Genomic DNA, 17,966 nt, shown 5'->3' with positions numbered 1-17,966 from the left:
AGTGAGAGGAGGAGAACTTAAAGCCATGTTTCCATGCCCAGAAGCAGTCTCAGAGGTTGTTTTGCTCTGGAAATATGTGACCAGTGTTCCCTTTCTCAGCCACTTTAAGATTGATCCAAAGGCTTTTCCCACTCTAAACCCCCTAAGGTGGGATGGAGAAAAAACATTTCTGGCAACCTGCGTCACAGAACTGGGAGCTTTCACTTCCCTTTTCCTTGTCTGTACATCTGCTGCTGGTCTGTGCTGTGTGGGGCACGTTTGCAGCAAGGCCATGGCTACCAGGGTGCTGTCTGTACAGAAAATTCATCTGCCTGTCCTGTACCTCCAGCCATGCTGCCTGTGATGTGTACACCCATGCTGAAACCATACTTGATGGCAGCAGCTGAGTTGGGGCTCTCCTTGGAACCCTGGGTTCACAGGGAAGGTCTCCAGAAAGGCACAGACACTGCTGGCCCCGTGCAGCCCTCAACTCTGGAGCCAGAAGTGCTGGAACCATAGCACCTGGATCACACCCTGCCCTGTGTACCACTGCCCTGGTACACAGCATTGGAAGGAGGGAGCATCCATCACCAGACTGGGAGAAACTGGAATTTATGGGTACAGAGAGGGAAAGTGAACCAGTACAGCCTAGTATTCATCCCCACTGCTCTTCCAGTCTTCCTGTATTAGCTCCTGGAGTTCTGATTCTCACCATAGCTCCCTGGCGCCCAGTGGCAGCAGGAAGCAGAGCAGCACTAAATGCCAAACCACTGCTTGACCTCACGGTGCTCTCCATGCAATGGACCCACACACTGGTGCAGAGTAGACAGAGCTTCTGCACAACACAGACTATTCTGGAATCCATTGAATTTTTGCTCCTATCCCTCCCACCACCAGCGCTGGCTTTTAGCAAGCTGCTGCCATTTCCTTCCAATATGTGAATCCCCTCTCCAGCCACACACAACCCCTCAACTTGGAGGCCTAAATGCAAGGATGGGATCCAAACAAGAGCAGTGGTCCTAGCAATGAGGCATGCAGGGTGGTTTCTGCCCATAAGTCTTGGTCCCAAAAGATCACACAGGTCAGCTCCAATGCAGCTTCCCAGTCTCCCATAGACAGCTCTGCCATCCCTAAGGGCCCACTGCCAGCAGCACCTAAGGAGGAAATGGTGCCTGGTTTACTTCTCATAGTGCTTGGATGGGAACTCTACCATACTGGGGAAAGCCCCATACCTGCGTGGTCAGCATACAGGTGTGCATCTCCTGAGCTACCTGATTCCCAAAGAACAGGGGAAACTTCACCGACAAGGGGATGCTCTGCAGCAGATATTTACACCATCCATTTTCTTTCCATTTGTGCCTGTGTTGGTGAAGGCTGGTGAGTAGATCCGAGGAAGAAGAGACTAGAAAACTTCTCCAGAGGGGAGCTAAAGTGTTTGCCATGCAGGGGGAGTGCAGAGATCAGCCTGCACCTCTTACATGCCTGCTGATAACTCCAAACATAGGCAGCACAGCCCAGAGGTTCCCATCAGGAATGCGATGCACTTTGTGTAGTCTACACTGTCATCTCCCGGTCAGGCAAAGCACCATGTAAGAGCTACCCTTGTAAAACAAAAGAATAATGGCTACATCTGTCAGAAAATCCAACCCAGGCTTGCCAGAAGCTTTTAGTAACTGCAGCAGCAGTGTTTCATTTTAACTTACTTGAGAGATTGAGGCGACAAAGAACTGGGAGATGTTTTGCTGCTGGGTAAACAAAAGTTGCAGCCCTGGCAGTCTATGGACAAAATGAACATTATTTTCCCCCACGTTCGGGGTTTTATTTCAAACAGTCTCTTAGATGTAGGCATAAAGACTTTATCTAAGGGGGGGCTTGCTACAGATGTCTGAATAACATTGTACCAGTTGGCTGTGAATTCACCAGCATGCCCAGATCCAGTGGATAAATACTGCCTGTAACATCATTCAGTCCACACTGTGGTCACCCAGCCCCCACCAGGCATCCAGCACTGCACCAGCACAGGCATGGCCAGCGTGGCAGATGACAAGTTCTCCAAGTTGCATTTTCATGTCAAAAAATGAAAGTGTTTCTTTAGTATGCCCAACAAAAGGGTTAAGTCTCCAGGCCAGCAGTTAGCTTTGCTGAACTCTAAAAATAACATTCTTTCATCAGGCACCAGTAACAGACTATTGGCCACAAAATGTATTTATACTCTGGCTTACATATAAAGAGCACTGGAGTTAACACCCACCAGGTCCTGGTGAGTTGAGCCACTCTGCTGCTCCAACCCAGCCTGACTTGCTGCTTGGGAAACACTGCAAATTTCAGGTGTATTTCTGAAGGCTGGGAGAGGTCCCCCATTACCTGCAACCTCCGTGTGCCCTGAATCAAGCAGTGAGAAAAATCAGGCCCATTCTCCCATTGCTCCCAAAAGCTCTCAGTAATAAAAAGCAAGGGTGGAGACTCTGTGCAAGCAACAGACTCAGAGTCCCAGGCACTGATGGTGCAAAGGATCCCATAGGACCTGCTAGCATTCCCCAAAGGGCATGCACGCTGAGGGTGCTCTGGAAAGCGGGTATTTTTCTTCACCAATAGAGCAAAGAAACACATTTTCCTTGGAACCATTCCTGATGTGCTCACACACAGAGTATAGCACACAGCAAACCAGCACAGACTGGTTCACAAAGCACAATTTTGACCAGAAGCATGGGTAAAGCTTTCCTAGCTTCATCTGCTCTGACGCATCTCCCATGGTACCGATTCACTTCTGGTCACTCCCTGTGTCTACTCACTGCATAACACCTCCTTTCAAACCACACTACAGCCTCAGAACAGTCTCTCTCTCACTTTTAGAAACCTGCTGAAACCCACAAGCCCTCCTGTTCCAGCGTTGCTGCTCCAGGTTTGGTCAGGTCCCCTTCCCCTAACACAATTTTTGGGCCTTTGCAATTTCCTAGAAGTGGGTCGATACAATTTGTTGGACACACTGCCTTATTTTCCAATAAAACTGTGTCACCACAACAGCCAGGCTTGCAAGACGATGGGCTGACAGCAGTAAGAGCAGTTGCAGCATAGCTCACGGCTTAGCCCTTGTGTGGACCAGCCAGTATTTCCCCTCTCGACCATAAATTGGGAGCTCCCTCTGCAGACCTGTCCTGATCCTGCAGGTTCAGGACACTGCTATTTCTGCCACCTGCCCTGTCCCCAGCCTTGGAGAGGGGTCCTGGTGCCACTGCCCAGGGAGAGGGAGCTGCTAGATGGTTTGCTCACACCAAGAGCAGAAGCAGCTTCAAGGCAAGAGACCCGATCCCAAGGCTGTGCTTGCTTTGATCAGGCAATGATGGCAGCCAATGAGAAAGGCAAGAAGGGAGAACAGGCAATGGGACAAAAACCCAAATGCATATTCACTGTTAGATGTTTAATGGACTTTATCCAAAGACGTCAAAAGCCAACACCAAGCCAAGGGCATGGGAGGAGTACCAAAAAAACCCCTTTTGCTAAAGGATGAGAAGTGACAGTGAAAAGGTGAGAATCAGCAGAGGCAAGAGGTACATTGATGGAAAGGCTGGAGACTCAGTGCTCTGCTGGAAAGGCTTGCTTCAAAGTGAACATCACAAAGATGATCTCTTCACACTGTCGGTGGGTCCCATATTCAAAGAGGCAGGAGAACAAGGGTGAGCCATCTGGCCCGACCCCCATGTACTGCAGATCTGAATAAGCACACAGGCCCTTGAAGAGGATGCTTGGTTCTGTCCAGTGCTTTGGATTCAAAGGGCTTTTGTTGAGGTAAATTCCTAAATCTTTTCGACCCTTCGGGTCTGTAGGGTGAGCATAGAGTAACCAACTGTCTTGGCACCTGGCATCCACAGGAGGTGGGAAGGCAGTAACACTTCCATGACATCCAGAGGGAGGTTCTACCAGTGTTTCAACCCGCTGGCCTCCCTCAAAGTCCACCCCGTGGTTGTAGCTGACCGCCTGGATTCGGGCTCCCTTGCTGCTCCTGGCATTGCAGTAGAGGACCCTCCTGCCACAGGTGTGCACCTCTGCTACCTGGCATTCCACCGCACTCTCCTCCCCCACGAAGTTGCCCATCTCCCACGTTGTCCCGTGGTCAGAGCTGATGAAGCAGAAGGCATGAGGGGTGGGGTGTTTCTCAGGGTCCAAGATGCGGTAGGCATAGGCAGGAATCACAAGGCTGCGGGCCTCGTTGAGCAACTGTAACCCGTGGCCTGGCCCCACGGCAAAAGTGGCCCAGTTCTTGTACTCTGTGCTGATGGTGTCATCAGTGACATCCTGGGCAGCGCTCCAGGTGCGTCCTTGGTCCATGCTGGTGACGTAGCAGAGACGTACCAGGTTGATCTTCGTCCTGAGCTGATGTTGCTCAGAGATCTTTCCTGGGACAGCTATGAAGAACAGGATCAGTTTCCCTGAGACCTCATCATAAACAGGACAGGGGTTCATGGATCGGTGGCCTTTCAGCTGTGCACTGGCAATGGTCTCCATGCTGTGCCACTGCCCAGGGCCGCGTGAAGGGAGACAAGAATGAAAATTCAATGTTACAAACAGATCCACCTGACAGTGCAAGGACGCCCGGATGAAAGTTACAGAAAAGCATGAGAGAACAGAGGAGATGCAAGTCAGTGGACACAGCAAGAAGTGGGAGGACAATACACTGGCAGCACCAAACCTAAATGAAAATTATTTGGATGACACAATGTGCCTGCATGCCATCAAAGAGGTGAGTTATGTCCTATTTTATTACTCCTCACTGAGAAGCTGGTAGCTGTGTCTCTCAGAGCAGCTGGATGACACTGTTTTAAAAAACAGCAGCTGAATTTTCAGCAATTCTCACAAATAACACACACAGACATGCCCAGAGGTCCAAGTGTGGGGGTATGGACACTGTGCTGTGTCAGTGTTTCTTAGGAAGCCCCTAGCTAACCGAGTCCTTTTCCTGAGTCCTGGATGCTGACACATCCTTTCCATCCAGACTTCTGTCCCACCTGGCTGCATGTCCATACACACTCTGCTCTGGAAATTTGAACCCTAAATCATGTGACGCATAGAATCAGTAGCAGAGCAGGTAGAGCTGCCCTCCAAGTCCCATCTCTCTTTAAATAAAAGGAACATAACACAATCACATCTCTAAAACTAACATTGCAATTAGAAAATTATTCCTACACCATGTTGTTGGCTTAGTAAAAGAAGCAATATTTTTTAGGAAGATTATTCTAATTAGCTTTGCTACCCTGACTTGCTCATCACTGGTTTTGGTCATGTCTTATATTTGTGTATTCAACCAGTGTTAACTTTTTGGGAATATTTGATATCTCCATTCGAAGGAACTCTAACACGTGAACACAAATATTCAGGTTTATGATGAATTTAACTGAATTGCAGGGGGTTACAAGAGATGTTACCTGAATAGTGTGGCACTGCAGGTGTGCCCAGAAGCTGCTTCTGCTAGGCAGACTGCAGTTCTTAGGAATCTATGATCTAAGACAACCAGTCACCAATAAAGGATGATTTACACCAATACAATGATTTTTTTGTGTATTTGTTGGGTATTGGGTTTTTTGGGTTTTTTTTTGGAGGAGAAAGAGAGAGGAGAAAGAGAGAGGAGAAAGAGAGAGGAGAAAGAGAGAGGAGAAAGAGAGAGGAGAAAGAGAGAGGAGAAAGAGAGAGGAGAAAGAGAGAGGAGAAAGAGAGAGGAGAAAGAGAGAGGAGAAAGAGAGAGGAGAAAGAGAGAGGAGAAAGAGAGAGGAGAAAGAGAGAGGAGAGAAAAAACCCAAGCATATGTAATAAAGAAAAAGATGTAATAAACTGTAGGGAAAGAGAAACCCTGTGGGTCTTGTTTGGGGCTGAGTAGCAGTGCAGGGGCAGTCTGTCCCCTCTCCTCCCTGCAGCAGTACCTGGAGGTGGTGGGTGGTGGGGTGGTAGACACCTCTGCGCAGGGCGATGAGCTTGGCATGTTCATCCACCAAATCCTCCCGCTCCTCGGCGAAGGCCAGGATGATGCCAAAGCGTGGCAGGTACAGCAGGGCTGGGATCCGATAGCTCCAGGTACCGTTCTGGAACAAAGTCTCTTGCTTGAGGACAGGAAACGAAGCCATGGTGCTAAGGGGAAGAAGAGCAAACACATTGCCTTCTGACTCACCCTGCCAAATGTGACGGCAGATTTCACCGCTTTTTGCCCTCCCTGTTCAGTGGAACCTGTCCTGCACTCAAACAGCATTTCAGCTTTGCCTTTTTCTTGCGCTTTCCCAAAGAAAGCCCCCATCTTCCATACTGGCTGGCAAGGCGTGGCAGACTTATCTCAGGAACGGCCCAGTTGGGGAAGCTGTTGCCATGTAACTAGTCTGTGCTATCTCCCCAGGTAGTCTCTCTTCTCTCCTCAGAACCACTCAGCCCTCTGTCCTCTTGCACCGGCCTCTCCTGTGATCTCATTATCCTGTTAAAGAACCACTGGCCTGGAGGAATTGTGTCTGAGCAGAAGGGGAATAAAAGAGAGAAAAAAAAGAAAAATAAGAAGATGTAATAAAAAGGGGAAAAAAAGGGAGAAAGGAGAGGGAGAAAGGAGAGAAGGAAAATAAGATGTAAGAAAGAAAGAGGGGGGGGGAAGAGGGGGGGGAAGAGGGGGGGGAAGGGGGGGGGGAAGGGGGGGGGGAAGGGGGGGGGGAAGAGGGGGGGGGGAAGAGAAGAGGGGGGGGGAAGAGGGGGGGGGAGGGGGGGGGGAAGAGGGGGGGGGGAAGAGGGGGGGGGGAAGAGGGGGGGGGAAGAGGGGGGGGGGAAGAGGGGGGGGGGAAGAGGGGGGGGGGAAGAGGAAAAAGATAAAGATGCAACAAAGAAAAAGAAAAAAGATTAAAAAAGGAAAACAAAAAAGAAAGGATCTTTGACATGATGCACCAGAAACCAAAGGCCTGAATACCCTCTGTGCAGCAGAGGTTGTTTTGTGAAGAAAAAAATAATTAAAAACATATACCAAGCCTTAGATCTCTGACGTATTGAGTGGGTAGGCTGGCAGGGAGAAGATGACAATACATTATGAGTAAGAAATTCAAATGCCTCCTACCTCAGCTGAGGCAAGACTTGCTGCACTATTGCTTGAGGATTCTCCTCTTTCCCTAAATCTTGGAAAGCCCTGGAGTGGCTACTGGTCATGTGTCAGACCTTTCTGCTTCTGAGAGCTGGCTTGATAATTCAGGAGCAGATGGAGGCAAAATGAAGGTTGCTTCTGCAGCTCCAGCCTGCACATACCTACCTAAAGAATCATTTCCAGTCTTCCAGATTGCAAAAGAAAAAATTATAGTAGCCAGCATAACTAACATACACTTGGATTTTGGGTGGTCTGGTTTTTTGGGTTTTTTTTGTGGTGTTTTGTGTTTTTCTGTTTTTACAGTGCTGATTGCTGAGTGAGGCCAGCACAGATAAACTAAGTTCATCCTCCTCAGACAGGACCATGTTTTATCCAGCTCTTGCTAGGCACCCAGTGTGCAAATATTCCTTGCCTTCCCCTTCCAGATGCTATAAACATCAGGGAGGGCTTTGAACTGGCAGCACGCTTCAGAAGGGTCTGAGCTGCCCTGTGTTAGCTCCAGCCAGCTCTGCAGACCCCCCAGCACACCACAGCCCCACTGCCACTCACCTGCAAAACCACTGGAGATACAACTGGAGGGCAGCTGCTCACTTCTCCCTGACCCTGGCAATGCCACAGCCCGAGAACAGGCAGCAGCAGTACCACTGCTATCCCCAAATGTTACCAGAATTTGATGGCAGCTACTCATGCAGCAACATGAAGGGGAAAGGAAGATGTTCCCAGAACAAATAACCATGCTGTTCACTACTCACCAGCATGGCTCCAGCTATTTATATAGCCAAGAGAGGCAGCTGGGCTCTCATGGCTCCTGAAACAGAAGCTCACTAGCGTGCTTCCAGACTATTTAAAGGGAGATTATTTCCAGGGAGATTAGTCAGCCTGCCTGGTGCAGCACAGGGTCCCTGGCATTCCTGCTCACAGTGTCAGTCTGATATTGCAACCCTGTGGTGGGGCAAGGGCAAGAAGGACACCAAAAAAAGAGAAAACAAACAAGCAAACAACAGGAAAAAAAAAAAACAAAAAACCCAAACAAACCAACCAACACCCCCAGACCCCCAAAGAAAAAAAAAAAGAAGGAAAAAACCAGAAAGATAGAGGTCTCAGCTGCCCCACAATGCCCACAATGCAAAGTCAAGAGACCAGAATGACAGGAAGCTGTGCTGTAGCCCACAGGACCCAAGTCCATCCCATAGGATCCCACCACCTGCAGACACCTCTACCCACACTCAGCCCCTCTGCGTGATGCCGGGTGTGGGCCTCACAACGCTTTCCTTTTCCTCTTGCTGCCACACAAGGATTGAGGGAAGGTGGGATGGTAAAAGGCTGGGAAAGGCTGCCAGAGAAACAAGCCTGAGGTTCCTGGACACAGCACCCGCAGCCAGGATTGAGGAGAACACCAGAACCAAGTGACCCTTGAAGCTCCTCAGTGAGGGTGCGTGTCCACGCGCAGGTCTGTGGGTTTGCACACGTACTCCCTACAGGCACTGGGTGGGCAGCGTGTCTGTGTGCACACATATGCATGTACACACGAGGTATCCATCTGCAGAAAACCTCTCCCAGACTTTCTGAAACACACTTAAAGCCAGCATTCAGCTTTTCCTACTTCCTCCCTCGTGGATCCTCAAGCAGCTATTGAGTCACAACAGTTGGAGCTTCACAAAGAATGGAACATGAAGAATCTTTAAATTAGCTTAAAGTTATTCATGTGTGTATATATATATAAAATAGTGCTGCTTTAGTTATTTCCCCAGGCAACTGAAAGGAACTGATTTTTCTCTTGACCTCTACCCAAAAGGAACAACACTACCTACACTCCCATGAATACAATAGAAGTAAAATCAGCAAATCATAGAATCATAAAAAAATTTGGGTTGGAAGGGACCTCTCAAGGTCACCCAGCCCAACCCCCTGCAGTAAGCAGGGACACTCTCAACTAGATCAGGTTGCTCAGAGCCTCCTCAAGCCTCATCTTGAGTATCTCCAAGGATGAGGCCTCAACCACCTCCCTGGGCAACCTGCACCATTTTTCCTCTACCAAACCATCAAGGGGATAGCCACATGCTGAGTGTTCAAAAGCACCCAAGCACTGCAGGAATTCAAATCACCCACTCGAGTCCCCCCAGGATTAAACTGCCAGGGGATGCATGTGTCCATGCTGCTGCCCTGCTCCTGAGCCCTGCTGAAACAGCACTGCAAGGAAGGAGAAGGTGGCAGTGCTGCAGCCAACGTGAGCTGAGCTACAAACTAAATGGTTTGTAGACCATGGCAATTGCTTTTGAAAGACCAAGAGCTAAGACTGAAAATAGACAAACTTCTGGGAGCAGAGAGGCCTGAAACAGAAAAGGCTGAGGAAGTAGAGTTGATGGGGTATTTTTTTTCTCAGGAGAAAAGGAGGTAGGTGGTAACCTCTGTCCAGAGGACAGAGATGTTAGTGAGGAGAAGGGAAGTTTATCATGCAGCCATGAAGTGAGTAATCCCTTCTACATTCTAGTATTGACTGGAATTTTGAACCTATTTCCCAGGCTTATCCTGGAGAAGCATCCTGCTCAGGGAGACTGAAATTCACCTGCAGTTCCTCTCCAGAGCACCAGGGAAGCTGCTGCACCAAGATCCAGACAGAACTGGGTGGACTGGGAAGAAGACAGGCACAGCGAAAAGACGTATGAGAAAGAGGGAGTTAAACTGGAGGAAACCATTACTCATAGTTTGCAAGTTATAGAGCTGTAATGATTTCCAAAACAGAGATTGTTTCCAGCACACCAGAAGAGTCAAAAGCAGCAACAGCTGTCAACAAGCTGCAGTAAGGGACAGTAAGTGGTAGACACTAGGAGAGGGTACTTGTTCCTTCCACTTCTGCCCTCAAGGCAGCTCTCATGGACTCCTCTACAAAGCAGGATGAGCCCTTGCATGTTTATTTGTTTTAAACCTCTCGAAGGGAAGTGACTAAAAAGGATAACACTTCCACCGGCCTCCACTTCTGTAAAAACCTGTCTTTAACATGTTGAGATCCCAGCTAAAATGACAGGGTGTCATTCAAAACAACCCAGCAGAAATGAGGTAAGCTGCTGAACTCTATCCCTTGGCCCCCATCAGAGTGCTCTGTGCAGCAGGCAGCTTGTCCTTGAAGGTATTCAGAAAGATCCCAAACCAAGCCCTTCGGGAGGGCTTAGGGGAGGAAAACAAGCAAACAAACAAATAATCTGAGAGAGCCGTAGACAAAACCCAACTAAAATCCTGCTCTTCAAGGCAAGAACAAGAATCCAGGTCTGGTTGTTCTACACCCAACATCAGACCTGGACTTCACAATTTTTTCCAAACTTATAGAAGTCAGCTAAGCACTATGCTGAAATGCATTTCTTGTTTCACTTCAAGAAAATAAGATGTTTCCATTGCTATACTGCATGCAGGGGGACGATGAGGAGTCACATTCCAGCTGAGTAGGGCTAGGAAATAGGAGACCCAGTTTGCTTCTAGAGTGCTGGGCTAACCAGCTCCAAGTTAACCAGCACAACTGTGCACATCTCTGCCAAAGCCCAGCTCCAGAGCACCTCATCTCCAGCCACCTTATGCCCCCAGACCAGCTCCTACACTAAATCTAGGCTGCTGGACTTCCCAATGAACCAGGCAGTATGTGTTTATTAAGTCCCATAAATGTCTTAAGCCAGAGAGTTACCAACCATACCTGTCAAGCAGTAAACTTTGAACAAACTAAACCACTCAGAATTCAAAACTGAAAAGGAACAAAATTTAAATTACTGTAAATCCAACAGCCAATTGCATTAAACTTTTTAACCATACTAGAAACAGAAAGTTTTCTTGTGGTAAGAACTTTGTACCAGTCACAAGGGGATTTTCAGCCTCCCCAGTACATGTTTTCCTAACCAATCAACCTAAGTTCTTCTTTTAAAATGTGGCTTAGCTTGGCAGTAGCTCCAGTGCCTTAAAGTGCAGGTTTTCTTAGCACTGGAGAGGAATTACATGAAGCAGCAATATTTTTCTTAGCATATGTTTGGTGGAGGAACACGCAAACTGCACTCTCCCTTGAACCTAAAAAACACTGCATTAACCTTGTTTTATGTCTGTTACAATTTAAAAAATTATTTTAAGAAATAAACAAGAGGGGAAAACAAATAAATAAATAAATACCTCTTTCACTCTGTATCTCCTGGAAGTCAGGTCACAGGGGGGAAAAAAAAAGAAAAAAACCCAACCAAACAAAAAAACAAAAAACCCAAAAAAACAAACAAAACCAAACCAAAAAGCTCTGCTATTGGATTAGATAAAAGGGAGGCTCACCACAGGTTCACCAACTAGCTGCCAGCCTGCCAAATTGTTTGCATTGGCAACAAAGTCAGCTGTCTCTGATCCCCAAGAAAAGCCAGGGACTAGCATGTATACACAAGCTGACATTTAAATAGCAAACCTGTTTTGCATAGGAGGGGAGGTTCCACGTGAGCCAGACAAGTGCTAGGGAAATGCTTTTCCATTATAATAGTAATTAGCTAGCATATTTCCACCTGCATGGATCAGCAGCACTGTGGAACAGCACATGTTAGTAATGATTGAGCCATTCACCTTTCTGACTTATTCTTGGTCCTCTTGTGCTAAGGAGGGCAAAGCTTCTCTGGTCCCAGCACGAGGACTTCATTGCTTCCTCTCACAGTGCCCCTGAGCTCTGGGAAAGTTGGCCAAGAGAAGCCAGGCCATGGTTATAGCCACCAAGTGAGGGTTCTGCCATCACCTGATGTGCTCTTCTGCTGGCTTCACACACCTCCAGTTCTTGATGTTTTGTTTCTGGATGAAGAAATAGGTTAATGCAGGAGTCCCCAGGCTGTGGTACAGGAATAACATGCTGGGGCATGCAGAAGGGAGGGATGGGATGGGCCAAACCATTCCAGCAGTCAAGGAACTACCGGGGAAGAGTCAGGCAAGGAAACTGAAGATAAGCCTTGGCTCCTGTCTGAGGAAGAAGAGGAGGGCACCAGTCCCTCCAGCTGTGTCCTGCCTGGCTGAGGAGAGTGCCCAAGCAAGTGATTTCACCACTACCTTGTGCTACTGATCTATGCTGCTGCTCTCACGGGTGACCTTCCCTACTCCAGTCCTTGCTGGTGTTCTTGCTTTCCAAGCTTCTCTATGGTGTTTCCTTTGTTGCCATTGATGCTTCTCACCTTTGGAGTGATCTGAAAAAAAATTAACATAACAGTTCTGCAAAGAGATCTTTCCAGTGATGAAAAAGGAGAGGGGAAAAAGTCTCCTCATTTGATGGCACTTGAGGTTGATCTGTGCAAGCAAAACAGGGAGTTTCAAGGTCTGGATTTACAATCCCTCAACCAGCCAAACCAATGAATGTGATGCTTCTGTGTTACTATCTTTCCTCTCTCTTAAGCAACCCTGTATCCCTTTCCGTGCCAGGCCTGAGGCTTATTTTACCTTGGACATCCATCAGATGATCCAATCTGGCAGAAAACACTAATCCAGGAGAAAAAAAAAAAAGGGGGTGTGGGTGTGGAGCTGTGTTCTGCTAGGTCACTGTGCTGGGCTGTGTCAGCAGGAGTCAAACAAGCAGCAAGGAGAGGAGCAGGCTCACTCCTCTGTCTGGCACCTGGCCACTAGCTCCAATTAGCCTGGTGGTAAAACCACACCCCATGTTTACCAACCCCAGGAACTGCGCAAGCCAAGGGCGGCCTCAGCTCAGGCATCCCGAGAAGCCTGAGGGCATCTGTATCACACTGGAATCAACCAAATCAGGTCAAGGAAGAGTCCCTCCAGAGACAATGGCACTGATGTCCACCCGGTAGAAACTTTTAACAGTGGCTCCTGGAGCAAATCCAGAATCCAGTGAAACAGAAACCACTCAGGGAGAGAGACATGTGGAAGAGGCTGCCAAGGTGCAGTCTGCCAGGAAGCCAGACATGACTGATGGCTTTGTGGATTTATTCACCCTTTCCTCTGCTCCCTGGCTAGCAGCAGCATTACTCAGGGGGTGTTCTGAGTCACACACTTGGCTTCTGCAGCCAGACAACCCCTAGACCTCGTTGATTTAACAGAAATTACCTTGCCCAGCTGCAGCTGAAAACAGGTTGTCCATCTGAAGAAACTGATGAAAAAATGGTTTAAGTGTGAGAGAACTGGGGCTTTTGAGTCTTGAGAAAAGAAGGCTGAGGAGGGATCTTCTGAATGTCTGTAAATATCTGGGGAGTGGGTGTCAAGAGGAAGGGGCCAATCTCTTTTAGGTGGTGCCCAGTAATAGGACAAGGAATAATGGGTTGAAACCAGAACACAGGAAGTTCCACCTCAACATGAGGACACTTCTTGCCTGTGAGGGTGAGGGAGCCCTGGCTCAGGCTCCCCAGAGAGGTTGTGGAGTCTCCTTTCCTGGAGCCTTTCCAAACCCAACTGGATGTGTTCCTGCTGTTCCTGCCCTGGGTGATCCTGGTCTGGAAGGGGGGTTGGACTGGATGATCTCTAGAGGTCCCTTCCAATCCCTGATACTCTGTGATTCTATGATCTCTTCTTGAAATGGGAAATTTGGAATGAAATGTGGCTCGTGGCACTGGCAGTGGGTCCCTGCTCCAATCTGGCAGCTTGCACGTGGCAGAGTGGTTACAAAACCATTCCTTGCCAAGCATCAGAAGTGGCTGTCTCAGTACAGACATGCTGGGTTTGATCCTCCTGCCCTCCTGGTGCTGTAAATCAAAACCCGTGTCACTGACGAAATTTAAAATGGGTACAGGTCTGAGAAGGATCAAAGTCTTCACTTCTATTGTTCCACACTTATTTCATTGCCCTTGACTGTTGCAATGAAAGTGTTTTTAAAAAGGTTAAAAAATGCAAATGGGGTGTGTGGGTGCCTTAATAAGAGGATATAAAAATAATGCAGAAGATAATATAACGACAGAATAGTGAACAATGGAGCATTTGCGTTTGGAGGACCATGCTCAGTTTCGGGTGCCACTGCTTAGGTATGATACAGCAAGAGCTGCAAATGAAGGCACAGAAAAAGAATTCAGCAGCTAATACTCCTGAGTATCTGTGAAGTCAGTAAGAAAACAAGAGTGGTTATATTTGATGAGTGATAGCCAGTCCATTAAAAATTATCAGTGTATATTTCCCCTGCAAAATGTGCAAACACGAATCCACTGATTCTTTATGCTGGTGAAAGGTAAGCCCTGCTCAGGTAATTCAGTATTTTTGCTATGCTGTACAGTGTGGCAGCTGTCACCAGGCAGCTAGAATTAAAATCAGGAGTTCTTCTGCAGAGTCAGGCCACGTGAGAGAGCAATTTCATGAGGTTTTGCAAAATTTTTCAGTTGAAACACTATGGGCTGCTCTCCAGACTCTAGGGAATAGGGCATCATTTGTGCTGAACAGAAATCCTATAGACCTGGGGTCTGGCTGGAAGTCTGCTCTGCCAGGGGGACAAAAAAAACCAAACTAAACCAAACCAAGAAAAAGCCAAAATTAGAGAGTGTAGTATGCAAATGCTAATGGCAAAACTCTTTGGGAAACAGGGTTCACTGCACAAGGAAATATCTGCCATTTTCTTTTAATTCCAGTTCTGGTTATTTTGAGTTAAATTAATTTGTGCTACCTCAGATCACACATTCAAGCCCAGCACCTCTCTGTCCTTATCAGCTGTAGCAGCAGGCAGGAGGAGCAGGTACTCTTTGGGCTCAGACCCTTTTACACTCCCTTGACTCCACTTAAATTCCCTTTTTTGTGCCATCAGGAGGAGTAAGCTAAGAATCTTGCTGCCAGTTTCCCGGTAAATAATACTGGTCTTTTGCAACTGATTTCCTCTCCTCATGGAAAGAACTGGGCAAAAATAAAAACTAAAAAGACTCTCTCAATCCAAAGGGCAACAATATCACCCCTAGCAGACCTGCAAGCCGCCTGCCACTCCTGGGTGAGCTGTAGTTTTGTCACCGGGAAGCTTCCTTCCTCTGGGAGAGACAACACCCAGTAAACACCCTGCCTGGAATACAGAAGATATCATTTTTCCATTTACTTTGCCATCTGGAACAGAAAAAAGCATAAAATAAATGTACTTTTTTTTTTTTTTGTAACAAAATGAACAGTGCAATCTATAGGAAGAAAAAGAGATGTGGTGAGATTTACATACAAAGAAATAGGTGACTGAAGAAGCAAGATTTATTTAGCCCTCAAAAGAGTAACAGTGGGAAGGAGTCACTGGAGCAATGTAATGACTGGAAAATGCAATAAAACTGGAGTCTCTTGCTTCCTTCCCTCTGCCAGCTCCAGAGATACTCGGATAAGCAAGGCTGTAGCCCAGCTAGCTGGATTCACCCTGGAGCAGCACAAATTCCAATGCACCCCTTGTTCCCCTGTCCTGCTTGCTCACAGACCAGAGGTGGACGAGGCTGATGGTTATCTTGATTAATCATTACAGGATTAATTGCTGATAACCCTCCATGACCAGGCCAGGCCTCTGCCAATGTAAAGGGACACTGGCACTGGTGACTATGGAGCTGGGATGACTAAAGCTTTACTCAGTAAGTAGAGAAGGCTGGGCATACAGATACATTTTTAAAGGAAATAGGGTAATGTTTTTGCCAGTTAAAATATTCTGAGATGAACAAGACACTTGTCAAGTTCAGTGAACTTTGAAAAGAAAAAAAGGGAAAGACTAGCATCAACTTCAGCAGGTGATAAGATGCTGTTTGCAAGGGCCAAACTACAGGCTTCAAAATACCAAATGAGTTATCCACGGATGAGAGAGAAAACTTCTCACCTAAAAACAGTAGTGCACAGGTATCTACAGGAGTTCCAAGCTTGTGGTCTTCCTTTGAAACCTTGGGCCCAAAGCTGCCTGCAGAAAAGGGATGTTCAGATAACAGCAAGTGAGTCCAGCAGAGAGAACAGCAAATGTAAGGGCAAACTGAAAAAGAAATCAAAGTATTTAAGAGGCAAAAATTAGAACAGGCATTTGGATGAGCAGATACAAAAAGCCTCCAACTAAAATCAGGCTGGCTCTGCTATATCAGCCCCAGTGCCCAGGTATGTGTACACATGTGAAATTAAATAAAAGGCAACCTAAAAATACTCCAAAGCATTTAGGTCTTTTCATCTCCAATGGCTGTAAATAATGCAAAGCATGGGCAGTTTCTCAGCCACTGGGCCTGAAAAGTGGAAGCCAATACCATTCACTCTTTCCACTTATTTGCGTCTGCAGATCTGGAGTGAAGTTTTGCCCAGTTGTTAAAGATTTATGCAGGAGGTTTAACAATGCCCTGTCATTACGCCTTTGGCACATGCAGTGCAAAGGACATTCAGGGCATGTTTGTACTAACTTATCTGGGTGAAGGGAAAAGCTGTGCCTTAAAATTATGTTTGCTGTGACTCCAGAGCAAACAGAGCAAACAAAGTCTGAGGGAAACTTCACTCTCAAGCAGAACTGACAGAAGGTACAAGGACTGGAGGGCAGGGATCTTCTGTAAGACGTACCTGCCTCAGCATTCCCAACTGAACTGCAAATCTCTAACAACTTGTAGGAGTTTAGCCCAGACTTGTTGGACATACCTCATCCTGATGGCAAATGAGAGACTGGTTCAGCTCCAGACTGTCAGGTGAGTAAAATCCTATTCTGGGGGGATGCTAAAAGAGGAACGGTCTGAGGAAGAAACCTCAGGCCACAAACAAAGGGCTCTAGAAGAAGAAGACTCTTCTAGAGGAAGAGTCTACTTTGCTCTACAAGCAAGGTCCTGGGCAACCCAGAGTCAGCACTGTTGAAATACTGGGTGACAGAGAGGAGGGACACTGCTGGCACAGCCTGACAGGCATGAAAGCCTCTGCGGAAGGAAGCCCAGTCAGAAAGGAGACCCAGCCTGCACAGCACAGGCATTAATGTTACCAACCCAGCAGCAAACATCCCCCCAGACAACCAACCAAGCTGTGTGTCTTTTTCCAGGGGCAGGACAAGTGGTGATTTTTTCCTGGCAAATGTTTATGTGTGAGCTGGGTTTAAAAATTATACATATAAATAAAATAAGGAGAGGAAATATGAAAACCAGCCTGTTCTCCTCCTACCTCCAGGCTGATCCTTCCCCTTAGCTGATCCTTCATTTCACCCTCAGGAGACCAATTGCTGTGTGTTGAGTATAGCTGTCAACTCCATCCCAGCAATTAGGTGTATTTTTAAATGCACAAACAGGGACTCAGGTCTCATAAAAACAAAATAGCTCTTGAGACTCTAAATTATCGACAGATTCAACCGTTACAGTGGAGCTGCCACTTCCAGGTCTTGTTGAAAGCAGGAAATTGCACTAAAATAACAAAAAAGATTTGAAAACATTTTGCTGAACTTGCAAAAAGGACTATTTGGCTGACATTCATTTTAGGAGATGGACAGGCATTTTATTCAGGTCTGATTTTCTCCAGACTCCAATTGGGACTGCTACCTCCAATCCATTGAAAAATTAACTGTAAATCTGTTTGGTTAAATCAAACAGAATCAGTTTGGGTTGGAAAGGACTTTAAGGATACAGGGGTATGTGTGAAATGCCACAGTCACTGCCAGAAACAAGTGCCTAGAGACATAAAACCCACTGTGCTACATTGCCATAATTTGAAGAGGACATTTGCAAGACAATGCAAAAATGCTTTAACTATATAATTACCATTATCTCTCCCTGGAAGTGTGGCCATTGCCTGGGGTTTTCACTTAAATTCTCCTTATGGAAGCAACTTGTTCAGTGATTTTTGTAGGCAAGTATATCATCATTTTTACCACAATAGTGCCTGGAGGCAGCCTTTCATGTTTCCAAGCAGCACCCTATGGATACAGCTGCATTAGATCTAAAATGGGAAAAATGGACAAGGCTCAAGGCTAAAACAATCTAGAAACCTCATCTCCTCCATGCCTTCTCTTTCC

General features: G+C 47.0%; 2 protein-coding genes and 2 long non-coding RNA genes across 14 annotated transcripts in view; 3 read left to right on the top strand and 1 right to left on the bottom strand.

Annotated features, from left to right (window-relative positions):
• Nucleotides 1–17,966, top strand: part of LOC139799717 (uncharacterized) — a 328,047-nt gene that overhangs the window by 191,610 nt on the left and 118,471 nt on the right. The gene's annotated exons all lie outside the window — the stretch shown is intronic.
• NEU2 (neuraminidase 2) overlaps nt 3,394–17,966 on the bottom strand; it is a 39,596-nt gene continuing 25,023 nt past the window's right edge. For 4 of the 11 annotated variants that reach the window (XM_071751963.1, XM_071751964.1, XM_071751965.1 and 1 more), the window contains 6 exons: nt 15,828–15,905; nt 14,958–15,091; nt 12,122–12,255; nt 7,052–7,240; nt 5,892–6,096; nt 3,394–4,491 (listed from right to left, as the gene is read on the bottom strand). In XM_071751963.1, the coding sequence (XP_071608064.1) occupies nt 3,553–4,491; nt 5,892–6,096; nt 7,052–7,140 (1,233 nt within the window). In that variant the 5' untranslated portion in view covers nt 7,141–7,240; nt 12,122–12,255; nt 14,958–15,091; nt 15,828–15,905 and the 3' untranslated portion in view covers nt 3,394–3,552. The other 7 variants (XM_071751970.1, XM_071751969.1, XM_071751968.1 and 4 more) reach the window with 7 other exon arrangements.
• Nucleotides 4,483–6,525, top strand: LOC139799715 (uncharacterized). Its single transcript, XR_011727428.1, has 2 exons — nt 4,483–4,717; nt 6,378–6,525. It is a non-coding gene; the product is annotated as an uncharacterized lncRNA (long non-coding RNA).
• NGEF (neuronal guanine nucleotide exchange factor) overlaps nt 16,351–17,966 on the top strand; it is a 48,790-nt gene continuing 47,174 nt past the window's right edge. The window contains exon 1 of the mRNA XM_071751951.1: nt 16,351–16,662. The gene's annotated coding sequence lies outside the window, so the exon portion shown is untranslated. The remainder of the gene's footprint in view (nt 16,663–17,966) is intronic.

Source organism: Heliangelus exortis, chromosome 9, assembly GCF_036169615.1.
Source record: "Heliangelus exortis chromosome 9, bHelExo1.hap1, whole genome shotgun sequence".
In the NCBI taxonomy this organism is placed as follows: Eukaryota; Metazoa; Chordata; class Aves; order Apodiformes; family Trochilidae; genus Heliangelus; species Heliangelus exortis.
This window is presented reverse-complemented; position numbering and strand designations above follow the sequence as displayed.